Genomic DNA, 17,780 nt, shown 5'->3' with positions numbered 1-17,780 from the left:
ACAGCCCGGGGCGCAGCCGCCAGGGCGAAGGTTACTTTCCGATACCTTCCCCTCCCCGCCCCACTTGGACGGGCTTGCAGAGCGTTACATTGACAAGGCTCTTATTATTTATTTATTTTTTGTCACCAACCTGTGGCGGAATTTGCAGTTGCGTATTGGCTCTGATTCGCCCCGCCCCGAATGACGCCTGCCTGGGGGCTGTGAAAGTACAGCCGCGCCGCCCCAACTCATCCTGGACACAGAAATCAGCACGTGTCCCGCGAACCCCGCAATCTCTGTGCCCACAAAATACACGGACTGACGTCCGATCTACTTTAAGAGTTGAAACCTACGGGCCTGGGGGGCGAAGAGCGTTCCCTCCTGCCATGGGACAACTGAGACAGAGCGCCCCGGCCGCTTCGGGGGCCCGGAAAGGGCGCGGCCCAGGACCCAGGGAGGCGCGGGGAGCCAGGCCTGGGCTCCGTGTCCTCAAGACCCTTGTGCTCGTCGTTGCAGCCGCCGCAGTCCTGCTGTCGGTGAGTCCCCGCCGCGGTCCCTGGCTGGGGAAGAGCGCTCCTGGCGCCGGGAGCGGGCAGGGAGAGAGGGGGACACTATGGGGGTGCGTGGCCCGGGTCGCCTGCGGCCGGGCATGTCCGGGCAAGACGCACCAGTCGCCGGAGTCGGGGGAAGAGCCGGGTCCCCGGGCTGGGCAGGAGCGACCCGGGCCTCGAAGGAGCAGAGCGCGCGTTCCACTTGGTGTAAATTCCCGAATCCAGTGAGGGTGCGCGACAAGGTGGGAATTCCCGAGTAAGCCACGTGAAGCCACAGAGACGTCCTCGGACTTTGATTTTGTTTTCTTTCCTTACTTTCTTTTTCTTTCTTTCTCTTTTTCTCTTTCTTCCTTTCTTTCTTTCCCTCCCTTCCTTCCTCGATCAGTTCCTGCCTTAATTTCTTTTCCTTTTGCGCCTTCGAATGAATTCCTAAAGGTGCTCATTGCAGATCGCTTTGAACCCGCGACCAGTGAAGAACTCCCCTGTGGTCGCTGCGTCCCAGTGGTTCCGTTCCGCGCGCGGGAGCGGTTGCGGGCGCAGCTGGAGAGGACCCTTCCTCTCCTTAGCGGCTGCGCCCCTACGCGCGCGGGGCCGCTCATCGCCAATGCCGGTGTTTGGGGTTCCTTGGGAAAATGAGATTTAGGAGAAGGGAGTCTGTGGCACTTGGGGCCTGACCTGCTTGATAACAGCAGCTGCATTTTGGTCTGGCAAGAGCCTTTCTTGCCACCTCTCGGCAAGGATCTGTGATAATGGGGAAGGGACAAAGGGTCGGCTTTGTAGGGAACAGCACGGTGTGCTCAGCGACGGGAGAGATTGTGAATCGTCACACTTTACAGAGGAGGAGACCGTAGCTCAGCGAGGGGAAGTCTGTGGGCCGAGACCTAACTCAAGACTGTACAGAGGGGCAGGAAGGGAGAGGAGGAAGCGTGAAAGTAAGGTCAAGAGAATGCTGGTGTTGGCCTAAAGAATACCAGTGTGAAGCACTGGAGTTTTATGGGATATTGTTACACACCTCATGCTGAGTTCAGTGTTTCCACCCCACACCACTGTGTGTCCTTGGTATCACCTCTGAGTGGAGGGAGGGCGGAATCCTCTTGGTGAGGAAGGTGTACAGGGGCCTCGGCCTCCCCCTCCTGCTGTGGTTTCTGTGGGCCTAGGCTCCCACGGCATCTTGCTTCTCTGTGGGTGGTGGATCTTTGGTCTCTGGCTGCTTTTATGATTTTTCTTAGCACTGGTTTGCAGTGATTTGGTTTGTTTGCCCTGTTGTGTTTTTTTTCTATAAAGAATTTCTTGGATTTTTGGCTTTCGACTTTTATGTTCTTTCTACTTGGAAGATTTTTTCTGTAAAGAAAGCCACAACTGAGTTGTGTTGAATTTCTCTTATTTGTGGTTTTAGAGTTTATGTTCTCCTTGGAGATTTTTCTGTAAAGAAAGCCACGACAGCCGGGTCCGGTAGCTCATGCCTGTAATCTCAGCATTTTGGGAGGCGGAGGCGGGCAGATCACATGAGGTCAGGTGTTCAAGACCAGCCTGACCAACATGGTGAAACCCTGTCTCTACTAAAAATACAAAATTAGCCAGGTGGGCGCCTGTAATCCCAGCTACTTGGGAGGCTGAGGCAGGAGAATCACTTGAACCCGGGAGGCAGAGGTTGCAGTGAGCAGAGATGGTGCCATTGCACTCTAGCCTGGGAGACAAGAGCAAGACTCCAAAAAAAAAAAAAAAAAAAAAGAGGGAAGGAAGCCACAACAGAGTTGTGTTGAACAAGGAAGGAAGGAAGGAACGAAGGAAGGAAGGAAGGAACGAAGGAAGGAAGGAAGGAACGAAGGAAGGAAGGAAGGAAGGAACAAAGGAAGGAAGGAAGGAACGAAGGAAGGAAGCCACAACAGAGTTGTGTTGAACAAGGAAGGAAGGAAGGAACGAAGGAAGGAAGGAAGGAAGGAAGGAAGGAAGGAAGGAAGCCACAACAGAGTTATGTTGAATTTCTTGGATTTGGGGTTTTAGAGTTAATGTTTTTTTGTTTGTTTGTTTGGTTTTGAGATGGAGTGTCGTCTTTGTCGCCCAGGCTGGAGTGCAGTGGCGCGATCTTGGCTCACTGCAATCTCTGCCTCCCGAGTTCACGCCATTCTCCTGGCTCAGCCTCCCGAGTAGCTGGGACTACAGGCGCCCGCCACCATGCCCGGCTAATTTTTTGTATTTTTAGTAGAGACGGGGTTTCACCGTGTTAGCCAGGATGGTCTCGATCTCCTGACCTCGTGATCCGCCCGCCTCAGCCTCCCAAAGTGCTGAGATTACAGGCGTGAGCCACCGTGCCCGGCCGAGTTTATGTTCTGCTTGGAAGATTTTCAGCCATTATTTCTTCAAATACTCTGTCTGTCTCTTCTGGTGACCGTGGTCTTAATACATTTACGTTAGAATGTTAGATTTTGTATCAGAGTTAACTTAGTATCTATTCTTTTTTTTGCCCCATCATTTTCTGTGCTTCACTTTGAGTAGTTCCCAGTGAGGGCTCTTCAAGTTCATTGATCTGATTCTGCAGAATGTAACCTGCTGTTAATCTCATCTACTGTATATCAGATTTTTTTTTTTTGAACTTTAGATGTTCTCTTTTGGCTTTTTTAGTATCTTTCATTTATTTCCTGATCTTCTATGTGTTTTTCTTTTTTGAGACAGGGTCTTACTCTGTCACCCAGGCTGGAGTGCAGTGGCACAGTCAGAGCTCACTGCAGCCTCAACCTCTTGAGCTCAAGTGATCCTCCCACCTCGGCCTCCCAAGTACCTGGGACCACAGGCGCTTGCCACCATGCCTGGCTAATTTTTGTATTTTTAGTAGAGACCGGGTTTCACCATGTTGCCCAGGCTGGTCTCAAACTCCTGCGCTCAAGGAATCCTCCCACGTTGTCCTCCCAAAGTGTTGGGATTACAGGCCTGGGCCACCATGCCCAGCCTGTGAGTTTGGGCATGTGTGTTTTGTTTTTCTCTTTTTTAAATATCCTTGAGTACATTTGTAAGCTTTAGATGACCTGTTTTAAGGTCTTTAATGTATCAACACCATTATATCTGTTATCATGCCACTGTTTCTGTTGATTGCATTTTTTTTTCCTGCCTGTGGGGACATTTTTGGTTTTTTTCCATGCATAGTAATTTTTTATTGCATGGCATTGTGAATTTTGCTTTCTTAGGTACTGAACATCATTGCGTTCTTTCAAAGTCTATTGAGTATTACTCTGGTCACAATTAGAAAACTGAGGATCAGTTTGCTCCTCTGATACTAGCTTTTAACTACATATAACCATATGTAGTTAACCTTGTGTTCAGTTTCCTTATTCAGAGGCTCATTTAGTTAACTACTAAGGGTATAGTGGTCAACTTCTGATGGTAACTAGCCAGCACCCCTGGCATGTGGTCTGTCCACTGTGGGAAGGGGAACAGGAACATGCAGATCTCTTAGCCCTGCATGGGCCGCAATCTAATCTTCCCTTCCCTGGGTGGCTTCTTCTCAGGCACCCACAGTCCGTCTCAGCAGACACTGGACATGTCCTCTGCAAGGAGCAGCTGCTTCTCCCAATCTCTGCCCTGCACTTGGCCCCTGGAAGCTCCTGCCTGTGGTTCTCAACAGAGTCTACAGAGCTCTACAGGGTCCTCTGCCCCTGCTGCAGCTGGAGGCTGTCCTTATGCAGTGAGCTAAGGCCACAGCTAGTCTCACTGTCTGTGCTTGGCGGTGGGGATAGGAGTGATTCATTTATCAGGTAGACGAGGAGCCCTTTACTCTGGGAAAATCTGTGCCTGAGTTGGGGAAGGACAAATGAGCCCTGTGTGAATACTGCTCCCTGGAGCCCACAGTCCGGTGGAGCAGATGACAGCAGGGACCTCAATAACTATCAGGAAGCATGAGGTCCCACCACTGTCACCTCCCCTACCTCCAGATTGGCTGTGCTGGCTCCAGAGATGTCATCCCTCCATATTTGACTGACAGAAGGAGGCTGTGCAGTCCCAAGGCTGCAGGTCATGGTAGTGTGGCCGGGATAATATGGTTTGCTTAAAATCAACATTGCGGGTAATGATCATAGTAATCAGAGCATGTGTTTAAGTTCTGTGTTCTAAGCACTTTCCACACATATTAACACTTTCAGTTCACACAACAACCTATGTAGGAACTGTGATTATCCAGGGCAGTTTTAAGGATGTGGGTGACTCAGAGAAGAAAGAGGAGGTTACTCGGGTTAATTTTTGATGAGAAATAGTAGCAGGCATTAGGCTCAAACTTGGTATAAAGCAAGGAGCCTCTGTCACAGGTGGGTGAGTCACAAGACAGGGAAGCCCCGCCAATGACTCATGTCCGGGAGGAGGCAGGGTTCCTAGAATTCAATGGGTCAAGAACTGAATAAGCCAAACCGCTGGCCTCCCTTCTTCTTGTTTTCCTTCTCTCTCTTAACTATGCCCATGGACACCCCCATGAGCCCATTTCTGTGGCCCAACACAATCACACATCTCTGGCCACATGCCCATTCTCCCTCAATCAGAGAGGCCCACGGATGGCACAGCCTTGTCCTGCACAGCAGAAAGAGTGAATGGTGATGAATGGATCTATATTATTTCAACTCTCCTACCTTTTGTAATCATATTACAACATTAATTCAGCAGTACCTCTCTTGTTTTTACTCCCCTCCCTCATTACACTGGCTTCCTGTCTGTCTGGGATTCTGTCTGCATGAACTCTTTCCTTTATGTCCACTACTGTCCCTACCACCGATGGCATTTGTCGCTTCTGCCTGAGCAGCCCCTCCAGACTCTTCACAAGTTCGTGGACTTTGCGGTTAATGATGGCTGTGCCTCAGCTCTTGTGAATGGAAACTGTGCTAAGGAAAGGAAGGGCCATGTCGTGTTCCCGATATGCCATGGCTCCTTGCATATGTGGTCACCAGGCGCCTACATGTCTTCCATGAGTGAATGAATGGGTAATGTGGATTCTAGGAAGCTGCACTAATGCAGATGTTGTGTCCTCAACCTGCTCATAGAGAGCGTTAAACGTGAGAGGTGGGGAGTGTGGCAGGCAGGCCAAGGACAGAACACAGGATCTGAATAGAGTGTGGAGGATCACGCACATCCAGAGTCACCAAGGCCATTGTCAAGTTTTCACTGGGGACGTTCCCCATCAGATCCACCCTTTAGAGATCATTGTTCACCCAGTGGAGAGTGGATTAGGTGGGTGACCTCAAGTGTGGCCTGGGCAGCATTTGGGATGGGTCCTAGTGGTTAGGGTGAGGGTCAGGTTGCATTATCGTGAAGAAGGCAAGTGGCAGCTGAGACGGATCTCAGAGAAATGATGATAATGCAGGCCAGTGATGCAATGGGTTTGGTAAGAAGAGGAAAGAGGTTCGTGGTGGATTCTAGTGCTTCTAATCTGATACTTGGGTGAGGTCATTACCAAATAAGGAGTAAATGGGCATAAATGGCTTTAAGAATTAGGAACCTGAGGCCGGGCGCGGTGGCTCAAGCCTGTAATCCCAGCACTTTGGGAGGCCGAGACGGGTGGATCACGAGGTCAGGAGATCGAGACCATCCTGGCTAACATGGTGAAACCCCGTCTCTACTAAAAAATACAAAAAACTAGCCGGGCAAGGTGGTGGGCGCCTGTAGTCCCAGCTACTCGGAAGGCTGAGGCAGGAGAATGGCATAAACCCGGGAGGCGGAGCTTGCAGTGAGCTGAGATCCGGCCACTGCGCTCCAGCCTGGGCGACAGAGCGAGACTCCGTCTCAAAAAAAAAAAAGAATTAGGAACCTGAATGTGCTATTGGAGACCGTATGGACACATCACTGCTCACAGACCTGCAGTACACAAAATGCTAAGATTTCAATCTGAATAGAGGAAATGAAATGGAAACATGGATTATTTATTTATTTATTTATTTATTTATTTATTTATTTCTGAGACAGTTTCACTGTTGTTGCCCAGGCTGGAGTGCAATGGCGCAATCTTGGCTCACTGCAACCTCTGCCTCCTGGGTTCAAGCGATTCCCCTGCCTCAGCCTCCTGAGCAGCTGGGATTACAGGCACTTGCCACCACACCCAGCTAATTTTTGTATTTTTAGTAGAGACGGGGTTTCACCATATTGGCCAGGCCCGTCTCAAACTCCTGACCGCAGGTGATCCACCACCTTGGCCTCCCAGAGTGCTGGGATTACAGGTATGAGCCACCTCGCCCAGCTAGAAACATGGATCTTAAGGAAAGAAAGAAGATCATCAGCAATAGAAATATAAATGCACCTATAAAGAATGATTATTTCCTGTTACTTTCTTGAAAATATCAAATAATGTAACACTTTGTAGGGTTTGTAACATATGTACATGCCTGAGACAACTATAGCAGAAAGAATCAGTAGTGGAGGTGAATGAATCTGTATTATTTCAAGTCTCCTACATTTTATGATATTATCATATTAATTCTGTGATACAACTCAGTAATAAAAAGGAACAGAGTACTGATGCACATGAAAATATGACTGAATTTCAAAATAATTATGCTGAAAGAAACCAGACAGAAAAGCATATATAGTATCTGATTCTACCTATGATATTTATAGCCAGAAATGGTTTAATTAAAAAAGAAGAAGGACCTTAAATCTACAAGCAAAGTTTACAAATATAGGAATTAGAAAAAGAATGAACCAAACCCAGAGTTAGCATTATAAAGGAAATAATTATTAGAAGAAAAATAAATAAAACAGATAATAGAAAAACAGTAGAGGCCGGACGTGGTGGCTCGTGCCTATAATCCCAGCACTTTGTGAGGCCAAGACAGGAGGATCGCTTGAAGCCAGGAGTTTGAGACCAAACTCTGTCTCTACAAAAAATACAAAAACCAGCCTGGCCTGGTGGAGGACACTTGTGATCCCAGTTACTCGGGAAGCTGAGGTGGGAGGATCACTTGAGCCCCAGAGACGTAGGTTGCAGTGAGTCAAGATCACATCACTGCCCTCTAGCCTGGGTGACAGAGTGAGACACTGTCTCAAAGAAAGAAAGAAAAAGAAAAAAAGAAAAACCATAGAGAGAATCCACAAAACAAACATTGATTCTTCAAAACTATTAATTAAGCTGACAGAATTCACTAGTGAATTCTAACCAGCTTAATTAATTTTAATGAAGAGCTAATACCACTACTTCTCAAACTCTTTCAAAAACTTGAAGAGAAGGGAACCTTTCTTTTTTTTTTTTTTTTTTGGTACGGAGTCTCGCTCTGTTGCCCAGGCTGGAGTGCAGTGGCCGGATCTCAGCTCACTGCAAGCTCCGCCTCCCGGGTTCACGCCGTTCTCCTGCCTCAGCCTCCCGAGTAGCTGGGACTACAGGCGCCTGCCACCTCGCCTGGCTAGTTTTTTGTATTTTTTAGTAGAGACGGGGTTTCACCGTGTTAGCCAGGATGGTCTCGATCTCCTGACCTCGTGATCCGCCCGTCTCGGCCTCCCAAAGTGCTGGGATTACAGGCTTGAGCCACCGTGCCCGGTCGGGAACCTTTCTTGACTCTTTCTGTGAGGCCAGCATTGCTCTGATACCCAAGCAGATAAAGATACTACAAGAAAATAAAGCTACATCCCAATATCCCTAATGGATGCAAAAATCTTTAACAAAATACTATCAGAGATAATTCGACAGTACCTTAAATGGATTATACACCATGACCAAGTTGGATTTATTTCCGGAATGCAGGAATGTTTCAAGAAATGAAAATTGAACAATGTAATACATTGCATTAATAGAATGAAGGGGGAAAAAGACAAATGATCATCTCAATTGATACAGGGAAAACCTTTGATAAAATTCAAAGCCCTCTCATGATGAAAACACTCAGCAAACTAAGAATAGAAGAAAACTCCCACTACATCATAAAAGCCATGTAAGAAAACCTCACAGCTAACATCATACTCAGTGTGAAAGACGGAAAGCTTTTCCTTTAAGATTAAAAACAACATAAGGATACCCACCCACCTTTGCCATTCAGCATAGTACTGGAAGTTCTAGCCAAAACAATTAGGCAAGAAAAAGAAATAAAAGCATCTGAACTATAAAGGAAAAAGTAAAATCTGCGTTTTCAAATAATATGATCTTACTGGTAGAAAATCACAAAAGTTCACAAAAATTAAACTGCCAAAAATAAAATCATATCAAATTTTTAAAATTTTGAAATTTATTGTTGTTCAGTAAGAGACAGGACAGATTGCAATCTGGGAGATTTCAAACCAAGTGGTAAGAAACTTGCCTTACAGTAGGTATAGGACACTGTATAAAGGAGGATGTATTTTGACAATTTCATGATTGACTATTATGAATTTACATTCTTTTAAAAGGCAATCAGAGCTGTTTAAGCTGATTTTTCTATCACTGCTTGATTTAATTTCACTGAACCACATTACATCATGACGAAGGTGTAAAACTTACATTTTGCGGGTTTTTTTCATGATTACAGTTAATGTTTCAGGGATATCAGGATGTCTTAAGTTTTGGCTACATGGTTATGGGTGATTGCCATGGGGTATATCTAAACTGTGTTTTTAATTTTTCTTTAATGATACTAAAATGAGTTCATCAAAGAAGCGGAATACAAAATCAACTGGAAAAGTCAATTGCATTTCTATACACTACCAATGAACAATTAAAAAAAAGAAATTAGGAAAAAATCCATTTACAATAGTATCAAAAATAATAAAATAGGAGTAAACTCACCAAGGAGGTGGAAGACTTGTGCAATGAAAACTATAAAACATTACTGAAAGTAATTAAAGAATACAAAAATAAATGGAAAGATATGCTATAAATATGGGCTATAAAATAAGTCTAAGTAAAGTCTCTTTTAAAAAAGAGAACTCATATAATGTATGTTCTCTGATCTCAATGAAATTCAATTGGAAATAGATAAGAATGTCTATAAAGACCTCCAAATTTGGATGCTAAGCAACACACTTATAAATAATCCATGGTTCAAAGGAGAAATTAAAAAGTAATTCAAAAATATTTCAAAATAAATGATAATGAAAACTTAACTTATCAAAACTTGTGGGGAAGCTATTAATATGTTTCTCTTTTTTTTTTTTTTTTTTTTTGAGATGGAGTCTCGTTCTGTTGCCCAGGCTAGAGTGCAGTGGTGTGATCTCGGCTCATTATAACCTCTGCCTCCCAGGTTCAAGGGATCCTCCTGCCTCAGCCTCCTGAGTAGCTGGGATTACAGGCACGCACCAGCACACCCAGCTAATTTTGATATTTTTAGTAGAGACGGGGTTTCACCATGTTGGTCAGGCTGGTCTTGAACTTCTGACCTCATCACCCGCCCGCCTTGGCCTCCCAAAGTGCTGGGATTACAGGCGTGTGTCACCACGCCCGGCCACTAATATGGTTCTTAGAGTAAAATGTGTAGCTTTCAATGGTTCTGTTAAAAGAATAGGAGTTAAGGGAAATGGAGAATGGCCCTTAATGATATAGAGTTTCTTTTGGGGGTGATGAAAATGTCCTAAAATTGATTATAGTGATGGTGGCATAACTCTATGAGTATATTAAAAACCATTAAGCTATGCACTTTAAATGAGTGAATTATGTGAATATAATTGTTAATTATGTGAATTAGACCTCACCAAAGCTATTAAGAAAAAAAGCACTGAATAAAATCCATGACCTGAAGAACCCCATTAATAAATTATAAAATGTAAGTGTAAATTAAAACCAAGGGAAATAACAAGGAGGGTTAAAAATCAATGTAATTGAATATTGTATAAACAATAAAAAGAATCAAACTGAATCAAAAGTTTGTTCTCTAAGACTATCAACAAAATTAATAACCTTCTAACTAGACTAACAGGAAAAAAGAGAACACAAAGTACCAGTGTTAATCAGGAGTTAATGGTTTATTATTAAAAACTATGCACCATTAAAAGGATAATAAAGAGATCTTATCAATAACTTTAGGCTAATAAATACATTTGATAACGTGGGTGAAATGGACAAAATCTTTCTTTTTTTTTTGTAACGGGATCTCACTCTATCTTCCAGACTGGAGTGCAGTGGCACGATCTCGACTCACTACAACCTCTGCCTCCTGAGTTCAAGCAATTCTCCTGCCTCAACCTCCTAAGTAGCTGGGACTACAGGCATGTGCCACTATGCCCAGCTAATTTTTTTGTATTTTTAGTAGAGACACGGTTTGTCCATGTTGGTCAGGCTGGTCTTGAACTCCTGACCTCAAATGATCCACCCGCCTTGGCCTCCCAAAGTGCTGAGATTACAGGCCTGAGCCACTGCGCCCAGCCGAAATGGAAGATGATTGAAAACATATGTCCACAAAAAAAACTTGTAAAAGAATATTCTATGGCAGTCTTAATTTTGATAGCCAAAAGCTGAAAATGGCTCAGAGATCTATCAGCAGAAAAATAGATAAGCACATGGCATAATCGGGGCATACGTATACAATGAAATTTGTTTATCAACAAAAAAAGCAACACTACTCATACATAGAATGACAGATGAATCTGAAAACATTAAGCTGAGTTTAAAAAGGCTCACAAAGGCAGGGCTCGGTGGCTCACACCTGTAATCCCAGCACTTTGGGAGGCCAAGGCGGGTGGATCACGAGGTCAGAAGATCGAGACCATCCTGGCTAACACGGTGAAACCACATCTCTACTAAAAATACAAAAAATTAACCGGGCGTGGTGGTGGGCGCCTGTAGTCCTAGCTACTCGGGAGGCTGAGGCAGGAGAATGGCATGAACCCAGGAGGCGGAGCTTGCAGTGAGGTGAGATCGCGGCACTGCACTCCAGCCTGGGTGACACAGCAAGATTTGGTCAAAAAAAAAAAAAAAGGCTCATGAAGATGAGTATATGTATTCAAGATTTTGGAACTGGCAATACCGATTGATCGTGGAAAAACTAATCACTTCTTCGAGCGGTGTTGCCAATTAGGATTACCTGAGAAGGGGCTATAGGGATTTTCTGTGGTTATCCTCATGTTGTATGATTTTAAATGAAGGATTTGGGTTATACATGTGTATGAATTTATCAAAACTTACTGAATGGTACACTTGAGAATTATGCATTTTGGCCGTGCGTGGTGGCTCACGCCTGTAAGCACTTTGGAAGGCCTCAATCACTTGAGGTTAGGAGTTCAAGACCAGTCTGGCCAACATGGTGAAACCCCATCTCTACTAAAGATACAAAAAAATTAGCCAGGCATAGTGGTGTGTGCCTGTAATCCCAGTTACTTGGGAGGCTGAGGCAGGAGGATAACTTGAACCTGGGAGGCGGAGGCTGCAGTGAGCTGAGATCATGCCACTGTACTCCGGTCTGGGTTACAGAGTGAGACTCTGTCTAAATTGTCTAAATATATATATATAAACAGTCTAAATTATATATTTTATATATGTATATAATATATACGCATTTTGCTGTTGTGGGTATTCATTGCACAAATCTGTAAACTTTATTGAGTGCTTGAAAATTTTCATAATAAAATGTCAAAGGAGAGAACCTATCAGAAGGAGAGCCAGGGAAGACAGGAGAGAATAGGAATGTGACGGCAGAGAAAGGGGACATAGATGTCTGAAGCCGGGGGGGCCCAGCCAGAGGAAGGGACAATTTGAGGGACACATGTTAGCTTTGCTGTCACTAAATACTGGACAGGCTTTTATGGAAGAGGGCTGCATTTTGTCTTGCTTAAATTCAGGCAGTTGAACTGAGCTCAACAAAATGTTTTCATTTTGACTTTTATAGTCTAAATTTCACTTTTTATCTTAAAACACTCTCAAAATTACAGGAAATTTGCAAAAACTACACAAATACTTTTCGCTGAACCATCTGAAAACTCGGTGTTGACTTCATGCACATCATTCCTCAACACTTTGGTGCATACTTTGTACAAATAAGAACATTCTCCCCCATAACCATGACATAGCATTCAAAATGAGAGCATTAACATCAACACATTACTACAACTAATCCTCAGACCTTATTCAAATTTCTCCAATATAGTGGGCACAGTGGCTCATGCCTGTAATCCCAGCACTTTGGGAAGTCGAGGCGGGAGGATCACTTGAGGTCAGGAGTTCAAGACAAGCCTAGACAACATGGTGAAACCCCATCTTTACCAAAAATGTGAAACATTAGCCAGGTGCAGTGGCACATAGCTGTAATCCCAGCTACTCGGGAGGCTGAGGCAGGAGAATCGCTTGAACCCAGTAGGCGGAGGTTGCAGTGAGCCAAGATCATGCCATTGCACTCCAGTCTGGGTGACAGAGTGAGATGCCATCTAAAAAAATAAAAAACAAAAAACAGAAAAAACACACCACCACCACCACCACCAAATTTCTCCAATAGCTCTTATGTCATTTATAGCACAGAGATCCTCTCCTGAATAGCTGTACTGTTGTTTTCTCTTGTCTGTGACTCTTTGGTATTTAGTGGGGCATTGACAGGATATTTTGGAGACAGCTTATCAGGTACCTGTTTTTAAAAACTATTTATTTGTGATAAAATTACTACACATATTTAGTAAAATTTACCATCATAACTATTTTAAATGTACAGTTCAGCTGTGTTAACATTCACATTGTTGTGTAACCAATCTCCAGAACACTTTTTGTCTTGCAGAAGTGAAATCCTGTACCCATTAAACAGCTTCTAGTTCTCCCCTTTACCCAGCCTCTGACAACTACCGTGCTTTCTGTTTTTATGAATTCAACTACTCTAAGTACCTCATATAATTGGAATCATACAGTATTTGCATTTTTTTTTTTTTTTTTAGACAGTCTTGCTCTGTCACACATACTAGAGTGCAGTGGTGTGATCGCCACTCACTGCAACCTCTACCTCCTGGGTTCAGATGATTCTCCTGCCTCAGCCTCCCGAGTAGCTGGGATTACAGGCGCCCACCACCACACCTGGCTAATTTTTGTATTTTAAGTAGAGACAGTGTTTCACCATGTTGGCCAGGATGGTCCTGAACTCCTGATCTCGGGTAATCCACCTGCCTCGGCTTCCCAAAGTGCTGGGATTACAGGTGTGAGCCACCGCGCCCAGACAGTATTCATCATTTCTGACTGGTTTATTTCATGTAGCGTAATATCCTCAAGGTTCACCCATGTTGCAGCATTTGTCAGCATTTCCTTTTTCTAAGGTGAATAAGATTCCATTGTATGCATGTACCACATTTTATTTATCCATTCATATGACGGAGACAGATTGCTTCCCTCTTTCGGCTGTTGTGAATAATACTGCTATAAACATGAGTGTACCAATATCTGTTTGAAACTCTACTTTTTTAAAGAAAAAAATGAACGATTCATTACATAAAATTATGCTTGCCAGAATACAGAAAAATTATTTCTTTTACCTTTACATATTTATGACAAGTACCAAGCAAAGTATAAGAACTGGAAGAACTCATTACAAATTACCAAAAAGTATTTATTTGGTGAAATTATTCAAGTCATGAATGCTAAGTAAATTAATGCACTTCAAAATACATGAAGTGTAAAACAAGCATAGAAACAGTGATCTCGGCCAGGCGAGGTAACTCAAGCCTGTAATCCCAGCACTTCTGGAGGCAGAGGTGGGTGGATCACTTGAGGTCAGGAGTTTGAGACCAGCCTGGCCAACATGGCGAAACCCCACCTCTACTAAAATACAAAAATTAGTCAGGCATGGTGGTGGGCGCCTGTAATCTCAGCTACTTGAGAGGCTGAAGCAAGAGAATTGCTTGAACCTGGGAGGCGGAAGTTGCAGTGAGCCCCGATCATGCCACTACACTCCAGCTTGGGCCACAGAGCAAGACTCCTTCTCAAAAAAAAAAAAAGGTAAACAGTGGTCTTAAATGATGATTCCCTTCACAAAACTAACCAACAAAGAAGAAGCACAAGAAAGTTTGTCAGGTTAGGCAGAAAAGAACAAATCAAATATATTGTTGGGTGGGATTGAACAAAAACCAACATCTAGGCAACTAGGATTCCAAAAAGAAAAAAAAAACCTAAATGAGTAATTAGGACTCAAAACAGAATAAGGATATTCCAATACTCTATATCGTTTTTCTACTAATAACAGAAAGAAGGATTTGGGCTGGGCACGGTGGCTCATGCCTGTAATCCCAGCACTTTGGGAGGCCGAGGTGGGCTGATCACTTGAGGTCGGGAGTTTGAGACCAACCTGGCCAACATGGTAAAGCCCTGTATCTACTAAAAATACAATAATTAGCTGGGCATGGTGGTGCATGCCTGTAATCCCAACTACTCGGGAGGCTGAGGCAGGAGAATTGCTTAAACCTGGGAGGCGGAGGTTGCAGTGAGCTGAGATCACGCCACTGCACTCCAGCCTGGGCGACAAGAGGGAAACTCAGTCTCTAAATAAATAAACAAACAAATAAATAAATAAATATAAAAGAAAGATTTAGAGGCCAAGTATGATCTGTAGACCCAGGTACTGTCAAAGCATTTGCACTGAAGTCATCTTGGGATGGACATATAAATGAACTTTACTGTTACTCAAAGGTGAGAAAATGTATGCATTATAGCTGGGTGCGGCGGCTCACTCCTGTAATCCCAGCACTTTGGGAGGCCGAGGCAGGCGGATCACTTGAGGCCAGCAGTTCATGACCAGCCTGGCCAACACGGCAAAACCACGTCTCTACAAAAAATACAAAAACTAGCCAGCCGTGGTGGCACACACCTGTAATCCCAGCTACTCGGGAGGCTGAGGCAGGATAATTGCTTGAACCCAATAGGTAGAGGTTGCAGTGAGCAGAGATCATACCACTGCACATCGGCCTAGGGGACAGAGCAAGACTGTCTCAAAAAACAACAACACAAAAACTTATGCATTATAAAAGAAAGGAAAACAATTATACCTGAATAGTGCAAAAAGATTACACATTAAAATGATCAAATGCATCTCTACTATGAAACTAAAACAATCTGCTTCCAAAGAATTCCTTTGTACTTTAATGAGAGCAAAGCTTTTACCCTAATGAAAAGGCAAATGGGAGGTCTCTGGGAAGTTGGAATTGTCATAGCAAAAAAAAAAAAAAAAAAGAAAAAAGAGAGATACCTACCAGAAAATGTACATTAATGTCCATAATCTCATTAGTTAAAAAAAAAAAAAAAAGCTCAAATTAAACTTTTTTTTTTTTTTTTTTTTTTTTTTGAGACAGAGTCTTGCTCTGTCGCCAGGCTGGAGTGCTGTGGCACAATCTCTGCTCACTGCAACCTCCCACTCCCTGGTTCAAGCGATTCTCTTGCCTCAACCTCCTAAGTAGCTGGGATTACAGAGCTGGAATTATAAGCATGGACCACCACGCCTGGCTAATTTTTGTATTTTAGTAGAGACGGAGTTTCACTATGTTGACCAGGATGGTCCCAATGTCCTGGTCTCATGATCCACCTGCCTCGGCCTCTCAAAGTGTTGGGACTACAGGCGTGAACCACTGCATCCGGCCATAATTAAATTATTTTAAAAATAAAAGTAATACATGAATAATATATATGTAATATGAATAATATGCCAAATTATTATATTCTATAGTCATAAGTGTTATTGATAAATACACTTAATTCATGCTACAAGAAAAAGAATTGAGACACTTACCTTCACATTTCGGAATTCCTGAGTCTTATCAGGCAAAAACAAGTCCTGAATAAACAAAGTAAATCTACTTATTATAGTAGGGCATTAAGGTAATATTGTATTTGTAGTTTTAAAACTGACGGCTCTAAGGACAGTATATATGTGCTTCAATGAAATTATAAATATGAAAACCCTGCTTTCAGTTCTTTTGGATATATACCCAGAAGTGGGATTGCTGGATCATCTGGTAATTCTACTTTTAATTTTTTGAGGAACCACCATACTGTTCCTGGACCAAACTGAGGGTCAGGCTGCTATTTCTTGCCGCCCAATCGTGAGATGCCAATGAACTGGGAATAAAGAGAGTTTTTATTTCTGTAACTGGTTACAGGGAGAAGACCTGGAAATTATTGCCAGACCAACTCAAAATTACAAAGCTTTTCAGAGTTTATATGCCTTCAAATCTATATGTCTACATGTAAGAGTGCATTCATCTAAAGACATGTGATTAACTTCTTTTAATCTATAACTAAGGTCTGAGTCCTGAAGATCTTCCTCTGGAGCCTCAGTAAATTTACTTAATCTAAATGGGTCCAGGTGCTGGGGTTGTTACCCTTTTCTTGTCTCCTGCTAAACCACGGAGGTTTGGGGAGTTCCTTCAGACCTCCAATACACTTGTTTGTGGAGGCCTGGGGAGTTTCTTCAAAACCCCCAATAAAACTGGTTTAATCCTAAATGGGTCCTGTTAAGAATTCCTCTATTATTTTGTCATGCTTTAAGGCCTAGGCAAAACTCTTGATGGACTTTTGTTACATTCCAGCCTTTGTATAAGGGCACTGGCCTTGTTTTTTTTTTTTTTTTTTTTTTTTTTTTTTTTTTTTTTAAGCATTTAATAGTTAACTTAAGCACTTGATTAGTACTGAAACAGTTGTGATGGAGGGCTGCATTAGTGAAAACTGGACTGCCACAATCCCCACTGTCAATTTGTGCATGATTTCTATCATGCTTGTATATTTATTTATCATGAGAATCGTAGGGAGATGGGGCGTCATAATCTTTCTGGCTACTTCGTGCTGAGAGAGGGTCGTCGTTATGGGTCACCAGATGCACTGCTGGAGTGGAGGAGGTCGATTTGTTCCTGGTAGCACTCTGTTTTAGGGGCTTAGAGGCAGTGCCTGCTGAAACACCTAGTTTTCAGTTCACAGGGCTTTAAGAAAGCACAGCTTAGGTTTCAGTGATTTCCAGTTAGGGGAAATGGGGAAAAAGGAAAAGAAAAAGGAAAAAATTGAAAACATTTTTGAGACTTGCAGCCAGAAAAATTAGAATTTAATCCAAACTGTAGAAAATAATAAAAACTGAAAAACATTGAGGAAGACTAGAATTTAACAACAGGTGTAACTATAGTTTTTGAAACATATTTTTTCTCTCTCTAGTTTCCCATTTTTACTAAAAGACAAATCATGGTAGGACTGGTTTGCTTTATTGTACTTGTCCTAATTATTTATATACCGTGCAGCAAGAATAATTATTTTTTACATACGCCTTTTAAATTGGCTTTGATAGAACTTTGTTCCATAGAAGGAATCTGAGATAAGACCCTTTTAAAGCCGAGCCCAACCATGGATTTGTACCATCAAATACCTATGAGTTGGGCAAATTC

General features: G+C 43.1%; 1 protein-coding gene across 4 annotated transcripts in view; it reads left to right on the top strand.

The window, feature by feature from the left end:
• The first annotated feature begins 229 nt into the window (after positions 1-229).
• Positions 230-17,780, top strand: part of TNFRSF10B (TNF receptor superfamily member 10b) — a 50,349-nt gene continuing 32,798 nt past the window's right edge. For all 4 annotated transcript variants that reach the window (XM_005562831.4, XM_005562830.4, XM_074000498.1 and 1 more), the window contains exon 1: positions 230-515. In XM_005562831.4, coding sequence (XP_005562888.3) covers positions 366-515 — 150 coding nt within the window. In that variant the 5' untranslated portion in view covers positions 230-365. The remainder of the gene's footprint in view (positions 516-17,780) is intronic.

Source organism: Macaca fascicularis, chromosome 8, assembly GCF_037993035.2.
Source record: "Macaca fascicularis isolate 582-1 chromosome 8, T2T-MFA8v1.1".
Lineage (NCBI taxonomy): Eukaryota > Metazoa > Chordata > Mammalia > Primates > Cercopithecidae > Macaca > Macaca fascicularis.
The sequence above is the reverse complement of the archived record's forward strand: the minus strand, read 5'-3'. Positions and strand labels throughout refer to the sequence as shown.